The sequence below is a fragment of the Rhea americana genome, unplaced genomic scaffold (assembly GCF_003343005.1).
Source record: "Rhea americana isolate MKP2758 unplaced genomic scaffold, rheAme1 scaffold_2, whole genome shotgun sequence".
Lineage (NCBI taxonomy): Eukaryota > Metazoa > Chordata > Aves > Rheiformes > Rheidae > Rhea > Rhea americana.
Genome location: NW_028186149.1, coordinates 3,613,828 through 3,623,778, shown reverse-complemented (window position 1 = coordinate 3,623,778; position 9,951 = coordinate 3,613,828). Strand labels below are relative to the sequence as shown.

The window sequence follows — 9,951 nt, the reverse complement described above, 5'->3', positions numbered from 1 at the left end:
TAGATGAGGAGATCAAAATGGTCCATTCTGGACTGAATACATATAAAATATTAATAACATCAAGATTAGTTTTATGAAATATTTAAATGTTTTTCAAACAGAAAATGACTCTTCTCATCCTGGAAAGTCTTATTGAAAAGGTCCACAGCTTCAAAGTCAACGGCTATTCCAATCCCATGACTTACATCTGGGAATGGCAAGTCCTATAAATGCAGCATCTAGGTTTCAGAAGCACTAAGAAGTTGCTTGCACCAATTTCAAACAGCTTGGTAGGTTTCCAAGAACTCAGTAATCAGCACAGCAACTACAGTAATGAATCCCACAATTCTGTATGAATTGACTTATATAATTTTGATATACACAGAAACAATATATAGCATGCTAACAATTCTAAGGTTGTCAGGCTGTTTACACTTCTATGCCCTCTTAGGTCTAACACCACATTAATCCTTCACTCACTTGTTTCCTAAGCAGACGACAGATTAGGAAAAACGAAAGTACTTTTGTTCCTGCTGGTCCTACTTAAAGAACATGTACACAGCCCAGTATTAATCTTTTCTTTATTTATAATAGCTGCTTAGCTACCCTCACTTTAGTCGCTTAACAATTCTGTTATGAAACAGCTGCTATTAGAGAAAAATGTCTGAACTGGCAACATTCACACACCCCTGAGAGCATACACAGCACATTCTAAGGAGATGTTTCTACGACTCACAGTCACTACCCTCTGATGCATTTCATTTAGTTTTACCAAGACCCTACCTTATAAAGCCTCCAATTAGGATTATGCTTCTAAAGCCTCAATATCACAAGGTCTGGCTTTTCTCTGGATTTTCCCATGGAGAACTTCCTGTTCTTCTAGACCAATCCACCCTTCTTAAAGTGCTTTTTTTCCAATCTTTTATTGCTGCTGAATGTGATTCAAAAGGGGCCCATCTGCTCTGGCTACATCATCAGAAGAGTTTTGCACTTTCACACAGCTGCTGAGGTTTCTATCCCCATGCAGAGCTGGAATTGCTCCACCCCTCCCCCTACACAGAAATGATGTAAAGGAACTGATGGATCCAAAAAGCTTTTGCAAGATTATTTCTATACTGACTGTATTTCTATACTGCAAACTCTCCTCTTCTCACTTCTTTGCAGCAACTTAATTTGTTCCCTTAATAAAAAGCACCATAAAACTTGAGTGCAATTTTCCAATGGAAAGAAAGAAAATCCTATCAAATACACTCATCTTGCTATAAATTCCATGAAACAGTTCAAAAAGCCTGGAGGAGTGATTGTTTTTTCTATTAAATTCTACCAACTGCTAGAGTAGTTTCTATAAGACTTTTAACATTTCCTTAGAATTCAAGTGATTTAACCTCTATTAAATTCTGTAAAAAAAGATTGCCATACATCACATTCTTCAGGTAAGAAAAATCTATTAAGCTGAAGAGCAATTACCTACAGCATGTTTTTGAAGATCAGATATGACATAAACCAAACCTGCCATGTTTGAAAATTAAGTTTAACATTATGCATACCTTTGTTAACCCTAAAAGGTATCACTGTAACATGCACTAAAAATGGGTCACTTCTGACAATATCAATGCACCAGCCTCACCTGAGTGCAAACTGATCATATAATTCTCACGTTCCTGTGACTATCTTTCTTCTGCTAATCACCTGGCTGTGGAGTTTGTTAGTTGCTGTTGATAATACTGAGCACTATGAAAACATGTTTTATAATCTGTCAAATTAAATAATATAGCCTTAATCAAGTTTAGAGTGTAAAAACAATAATTTATTAGCTTCTGCTCATAAAAAATTCCCTAATATTCTCATTTTTTAAACAGCAGCAAATAGTCAAAAATCAGTCAAAATAGTCAGGTGATTGAGAAGTGTTCAATAAAAAATAATAAAGCTGTTCCTTAAAAATCAATGTAGTAGCACTAGAACAACAAGGATAGCAGAAAAAACATAAACAAGAGTTTAATAAAAACATTTATGCCATGGCATAATCACCAACTTACTTCTATGCTATCTCATTACTTCAGCCAAAGTAGCATTGTTAAAGCTTTATACAAGTAAATTTTTGTTTGAAAACTACCAAGAAGGAAAGCAGTGGAAACAGAGCTCATTAAAATTTAAAGGCATCCCAAATGGGGGGGATTTAGGAGGAAAAGAGAAAGGGAGAAGTGTTCTATACTGATGGTAATTTTATATTCTATTGTTTTAAGCCTGTGAAACATCATATAATACGGAAACCAAAAGCTTGCAAAAACAACAGGCCTTGACTCTACTATTTTTGATCAGCAATCCGCTGTAAGCAGAGTTTCATGTAGGAATTTTTATTGCGTACTTCTATCACTGCATCTCTGACAAGCTCAATGAACATTTGAGGCCAGAGCTTCTGCAAGGATTCATTTTTCATATTGATGTCAGCAGCTTCTTTCACTAAGTTCTCGACGTATGTCTGGCAAAGTGTTTTTCTGTCCTTGACTTCCTGGATGGGAGAATCATTACACATTGTAAAAGAAAAAGGAAGAAAAGATTAAATGAGAGCAAACTTGAACACTTAATGAATTAAAGAAAACAGTAATTGACATGAAAAAGGTCATTGCACACTTCTGTGTTAGTTTTAGATTGCACAGTCCAGGGCCTACTTTGGCTTTAATGAATACGGCCATATAATCTTATTACAGTTTAAATATTCATAAACTAAAATTTACTTTGAAGTAGCCATGTAAATATCTTAACAGCATTACAGTTTTTATTGCCTATTAGGATAACAAGAAAAAAAGTATAGATGCTATGAAACTCCAGACTCTCGTTTTTCTTCTTTCTTTTCTTTCTTTCCTTTCTATCTTTTCATAATTATACCGCTACCTGCCCTAACAAGCACACTGTCACTGAGAAAAATAACCTAGTACACATTGCTTGGATGCTTTCCCTGATCAATACTGCTATGCTCACAGCTAACATATACTGTATTAGGTACTGAAGTAACCTGAACCTTTGAAAATAATTTTTAAATAAAAGCAAGAAAACACACAATGCAGCTACTGGTCACCCATTTTGTCACTTGTAAATCATATTAATTCCTCTATAAAATGCCATAATAAGCTCTGAGCAGTTATATTGGTGCTAAATGTCTAACTAATTTGATTTTTATCATTACCAAAAATGTTAGGTCATGCTTTGGCCTAGCAAAACTTTTTTTTTTTTAAGGAGAGAAGGCAGAGAAAATACTTTCCAACTGTTTTATTTGAAAAATAGATTATTCAGTGAACCCAAACTGCCCCCTCCCCATTTTTTAAGCAATAAACTTTGGTTCAATCATGCTATGTTAGTTTACTACTGATGGGAATCAGGAATTGGCCCCAATTGCCTATCTTACTCTTCTTTTGTGATATTCTGTAATAGTTGCAGTCACATATATAACATTTTAATGAAGGACAAAGTGTGAATCACTACACTGAGAAGAGGAAAAAAAATAATGCATATTTTTTTAATGGACTGGACAAAAGCTATTGTGTTATCACAGTGCTTGTTCCATGGTAAAGGGCACAAGGAATCCCTCTAGGGCTTACTCTATGCCATTCACAGTTTTAGCGACCATCTACCACACAGCTACTCTCACTCCTTTTGAAACTAAAAATTTTGCTAAAATTTAATCTTTCCACATAGGCAGTCACTGTCTCTTTTGCATGCAATCTATTTGAGTTAATAAAAATGCAATGAAATAATTGAGTTCAGCGTTTACTGAACTTGATTACATTTCTGGCACTATAAGACTTACATATTCTCACACAATCAAAGAGTAGCTAAAGGGACAAATGTGGGAAATAGTGTATACTAGCTGGAACTCGTGGAGGTTGCTCAGAAATGAAATCATAGCTGAAAAAAGCATGTCCTCCCTGGGAACAATCTCCTTTTGCCCAAGCAAGCTGTTAGTGGGTCAAAAATACAAACTGAAAAAAGCTTGGCTGATGCACTTGGCTGAAACAAGTCAGCCTGCAATTTTATTAATAACTACAATTTATTATATTTCTTTTCCTCTAACTCATTCAAAAGCTAGGAAACAGGTCTTTACTACTACAGCCTGTACTATCTCTAATTTTGTCTGAAGGTGTTCTTCATCAATTCATTTCAGGATATGCTTTCTGACTTTAAGTAAATAATCCTAGCATGTACCAAATCTGTTTATCCTTGTGAAAAACTATGCTAACTTCTTACATGTTACTTATGTAGGCACATTTCATTACCAAAGCAAGGCTTGCAGGTGAGAATGTATTTATGAGACCATGGCATTGTTCAGCAGCCAGTTCTTTAAAGATGTAAAAACTCTGCAATTCCATACTCTAGAATAAATTATTAGATGAAATGCTTGATCAAACTGTTGAATAATGCATGTAAATATAGTAAGCAGTGATATTTTAAAATTCCCATTCTTAAGAGTCCAATTGAAACTTGATATATTGACAAATTCCATGTTAAAACAGTCAAAAGTTCACTTCAAACAGACAAAAATTATATAATAGAGGAAAAAAGTATTTTTATAATGATATACTTACCTCAAGCTTTTCCATATGAAAGTCCTTTGTAGTGTAATTCAACATGGCTCGAGCTGTGCTTTCTCCTCCAGCTCTTCTGTTATCATTACTTTCCTCATTTCCAGTCCCAGACTTCTTTCCCTTTCCCTCTAGCAGATAGTGGATTTGCTTTCTCCTGTGAAAGATAATAAAAAGATTTACAGTTTTAATTACTGGAAACTTTTTTTAAAGTGCATATGTTTCTAGTTATCTAATGGTCGTTTTTTTTTTCCTCTCTGCCTTTAAACATGTAGTTTATGAGCTTTCAGTTTACTGTATCCTCAAAGTCATTTAAAATATACAGATAAGTCCAGATAATTCTCCATTAATTTGCTTCAGTACAATTTGCTCTTTGACATATATCACATCGCATGTCCTAAATAGGAAATCTTGCAAAGAAGACTTCAAGTTTTATTAAGCAAGTCATCTGCAGAAGACTAAAAATAGCCTTTAAAAGCACCTTTTTTCCTTACAGCACCAGCCCTAGAAATAGTCTGTCTTCAGTGTGAAGGTCCATAGATTTTGACTAATACTAGCACAATTAGGGAATTAAACAAGTAGTGCATTTGTGTGCAAGTGCCTCTATCTTACCAGACTTCATAACATTTCTGAGAAAACTTTTGTCTTCATGAATAAGTGCAGTATTTATGCAAGAAGCAAAAAATCCTCATTTACTGTAAGATTTTATTTTTAAAATTTTTATCTTTTAACCTAGAAAAGATTTCCCATGACAGTGAAAACAATTAATCAATGCGTTCCAGCGAAATTCCAGTCCAGTTCATCGTATTTTGTCTATATAGAGTTTCTATGAAATTTCAACTGCATGTGATAATCACTTTTTTGTTCTAAGGTTGCTAATTACTGTAACAGTATATTGCTCAAGTGATGACATGTTCCACCTAGACAGAAATCCTATTTCCATGATAAGAAATTGATAGTCTAATATTTAGAGTTCTTGAAGCTTATCAACAGGACAGAACCAAGTTTTTTGCAAAACAAAAAAAACTGAAGGATGTTCAGAAACAACAGAAGAACAAAACAGACTAAACAAAAAAACCTTCATTCTCTCAGAAATACTTGTTACAATTTCAGTTGCTAACTGTTCAGTTACAAGGGTTGAAAACTTTAAAAAATTTTAATAGTCTTTGTATTCCTTTGTATATCTTATCAGCTACTTTTACCTAGATTCTCCAAGTAGTGAAAACATACGATAGTGTGGCAGCTCAGAAGATGCTACATAGGCCAGAATGCCAAAGAGCCTTTCACCCATTACAATATCATTTTGAGTAACCTGTAAGGAAAAAGGGGAAAAAAAAAAAGGAGAAAAGTTTCAAAATTAGCACATTTCTTTTTCACCAGATAAATGCACTGACAATCAACTAGTTTGTTATACAAAACACTTCGTACAGATCTGTTCTAGACATATCTTCAAACTTCAATTTGCTTCTACTGGCACTTCAGATATACTTTAAAAAGAAATCAAATGACTTGCTTTTGCTGATTTCCAGCAATTCTAGAAACTTTAATGTATACAAATGATAGCCTGTGCTTCAGAATATTCCTCCTTAAATGACCAATTTTATAATCCTTCAAATTGAATATGCCAAGGCTAGACACATTAAGTCTGCTCCACATTACATACACTTACAGAAAATCTACTGGGAAATTTCTGATTAAGTTAGGCCACAGAAATGAAAAGACTCTGGGCACTTACATGATAAAAGATAAGTTATGGTCTCTGATTTGGCAGCATCACAGAGAAGATTTCATAGAAAAATTTGTATTTTCTTTAAGGTATAAGTGGTTGCATTTCTCAACCCAAGAAAATTAATTTTCTTCCATTATACTTCTATAAGAATCACTTATACAGCTGTTTCAGCATAAAAATACAGATGGGCCTATAAACCAATTTTCAATGGTTGAAAATTTTTCAGGGTGGATTTTAGACATTTCAATTTTGAATTTTGTTTAAAAAATGTGGAAGAGTTGGGTTTGGGTTTTTTCATTTTTTCTACTCTCACCCCCACCCCCCTCCACTGTGAGGAAACTCAAACTGACTTAACTTCTGGATCAAATTAAGCTTCTAGTCAAGCTGTAACATGTTTTTGGAAAGGGACACACTCTTTATTTAAACAGTAATAATTAGTCTTTACTATGCACTTCCACACAGTTTTCATGTTCTGTACTATGCAAATGTGAGAATAAAATAAGACTGCATGAATTCTCATATAATATTTATAAATAATGCAATCTAACTTTGCCTGAAGTACACCACAACACAACATAAAAAAGGTAGGAAGCCACCAGGGAAAAAAAAAAAAAAAAAAAAAAAAAGTATAAGAGAAGTGTAAGGACACAGCTAACAGACACCAATTCTGAATTCATTCTCTAGTTCACAGAAACTCATGTTTCCCACCTTACACTGGTACACTCTTTTCTCCATTTGTCACATAATACTACCACCACCTGAATATAAGCCTACTATGCCTACTCCTTGCTGAGTACGGTATGTTAGGAAAACAAACACTTACTATGTCAGCCAGTGTGATGCATCCATTCTAGCGTATGCCGCATCACTCAGTGAAAAGCATTTTGTGAAGTTTAGTAACTTCGAACCTTTGTAACTCTCAATTAATCTGAGATTACTATCACATGCTATCACACATTGCACTGAACTAAGAACAAGTGAAACACAATATTCACGCTATGGCCATATCAGATAACTAATACAATTTCTAAATGAAAACACATGACGATGACCAAGTTAAAATACTAAACACTAGAACTACAGTCAAGTAAACTAATGCTTAAAATTGAACATACATTTATAGACTTTGTTGTATCAAAACTATTCTTGTTTTCTTGTATGATCAAAGTCTAAAATGGTCACATGATATACTTAAATGAATTCACTTTCAATTGATGTAAATGGGAATACAAGATGCAGATGAACAGCAATGTTAATGGTCTGATCTTCTTTTCATTTTGAACACTACTGATCCTGAACATGGCAAAGATTTAAAAAAAATCTGTCCGACAAGCTATTTTCTGCAATGAGATTTTACCAATATATTGTAACTAACATTAAAAATAAAAACGATGGCATACTCTAGGCCAAGTCTGTCAAAGGCACATTTCTGCACAAGTATTAAATGCCAGTATTGTGAACCTTTTGGACATGAAATAATAAAAAAGTGATTCTTAAAGAAATTCAAGAATAAAATCTTACAAATTTTTAAATTTTTAAAGATGACATAGAGAAATAATAATTAAAAAAGGCATAGGTTCTCCTTTCAGGTGTATCCCTACCACTTAGGCATAGGTTTCAACTGTCATTTACAATTGCAAAATCTGAAAAAATACAACTTATCTTTATAGCAAACGAGGGTCTGAACTTTGCTAATTGTAGTACAGTGCAGTTGTTAGGCTCAAGGAATGCACAGCAGAACAAATTATGTGATGAAGTGTACTTAGAATTTTTTTTTCCTAAGTTTGAAAGGACACTAACATGGTTCTGCCATTTTTTTTTATGTTAGTAGGACCAAGAGTAACAAAGAAGCAACACTATGTCTTACCTCTATTCCATTTATCTTCTGTAAATTAAAATGGTTCAGTCTAAACAGAACATAGTATTTCCAGAAAGTGAAGCCGACAACTGGATTTCCTTGAGGATCAACAGTCAACTGTTCAATTCGATTCACCTGGGCTAATGCATTGAATTGCTGCAGTGCCACAAGATTTGTCTCCTTAAACTTCAAGTGCTTTANAAAAAAAGCACAATGAGTTAAATAAAGACAACAATAATGAGCCAACCAAATAATTCCTATTCTGTGCTACTCCAATTATTTTCAAATTCAAGTAAAAAGTCTTTAGGTCTAACTAAAGAATTGGGCTCACCTGAGCTGTACACTCCACAAAGCAAAACACATCAATGCATCAAGTAATTACATATATTTAAAACCAGCAAAAATATAAGCCCTTTTAGCAATATATAATTCCTTTAGCAACGACATTAATATTTCCAAATTACAAAAAGTAATGATTCAGCTTGAGCAAGGTTCATTTTAATTCTCACTCCCACAGAGAATTAAGTACAATACATATGTTCTGCTTTTCCAGCCATAGCAGGCTAGCATCAAGTCACACCTGCTGTTTCTGTGAACAGTGCCATACACCAGTGTTCCTACATGTATGGTACACTGGGCTCAACAGCAGCRTTATTGCAGGAAGCGGAAGGATGAAAAAGTGATGAAGATAAAAACTTTTCCTGAAGTCCAACAGATATATTTATCTCAAAGAAGCAATTAAGTTCTGTTAAACTCTAAACCCTAAAAAGATTTAAAAATTTAAAAATTATTTTATGTATGCTCTCACTATTTTATTATTTGCTTCAAAATTACTGATTTAAATGTTTGCAAAAGAATGTGCTGAAAGGACTACTTTATTCACATTGTTTTGGTTCACCACAAACTTAAGAATTCCAAGAGTTGTGCTGATTTAACCATCTATTCTCCTTGAATTTTCTCTTTTATCACCTATTTGGACTGTGAACTCGTAACACAAATGGAGATCTCTTAATACCATCAATCCATAATAGTTTGTAGAATAATATTACTGTATTTCCACATCAGTTTTGCAACTTAAAAAAAAAAAAATCAAACAGCTAGGTCAAAGGAGTTGTAAGAAATAATTACCAGTCCAAAAAGAAAATATTATACTGCTTCAGAATTTGAATTAAGTTAGGACAAAAAAAGCATCAAATTAAAATGGGTAATAACTTTTAACTTACCAAAAATGGGTAAGTTAAAAATGTATCTACACAGATGAATACTATCAAGTGTGACTTGGCCAAATTAATATCCTAACGAAGAACATGTGATATCCCATAGCTATTCACTCCATGGAAATGACACCTTCTTACCACAAAATTAGGAAATTTGATCTTCAATTTTGTTAACACTTGAACAATTTCATCAAATTCCATGAACATAAAAGAGACTGTGACAACAGTTGCAGCTGTTTGAACACTCCAGTTTCGTTCTAGGCACTCCAGTGCTCCAGAACCATACAAGTAAAGAGTATCTCCTTCTACTTCCACCAAGTGAGACTCTAGAACAGACAAGCCTTGTACTGCACTGCTCAATATTGTATCAAGAGACCTGTGAAGAGGAAATAAAATTGCAATAATGTAAAAGAGATGGTTTTGAGGTAGTAACTGAATAGTCGTACTTCACTCATTTACTAAAACCATAATTGTCAAATAATCAGTATTTGTTCATTTGCAGTACCCCTTCTGGTTCAAAAACAGGGAGTTGGAAAATTCAGCTTCTATTAAGTAGTATTACAGATGTTCTGCTTCTCTGGCAGAGATGCT

General features: G+C 33.8%; 1 protein-coding gene across 1 annotated transcript in view; it reads right to left on the bottom strand.

Moving 5' to 3' along the window:
* Positions 1 to 1,759: 1,759 nt before the first annotated feature.
* Positions 1,760 to 9,951, bottom strand: part of LRRC49 (leucine rich repeat containing 49) — a 59,893-nt gene continuing 51,701 nt past the window's right edge. The window contains exons 13-17 of the mRNA XM_085303656.1: positions 9,499 to 9,736; positions 8,153 to 8,338; positions 5,759 to 5,868; positions 4,560 to 4,713; positions 1,760 to 2,488 (exon numbers count right to left, since the gene is read on the bottom strand). Of these exons, the coding sequence (XP_085159782.1) occupies positions 2,285 to 2,488; positions 4,560 to 4,713; positions 5,759 to 5,868; positions 8,153 to 8,338; positions 9,499 to 9,736 (892 nt within the window). The 3' untranslated portion in view covers positions 1,760 to 2,284. The remainder of the gene's footprint in view (positions 2,489 to 4,559; positions 4,714 to 5,758; positions 5,869 to 8,152; positions 8,339 to 9,498; positions 9,737 to 9,951) is intronic.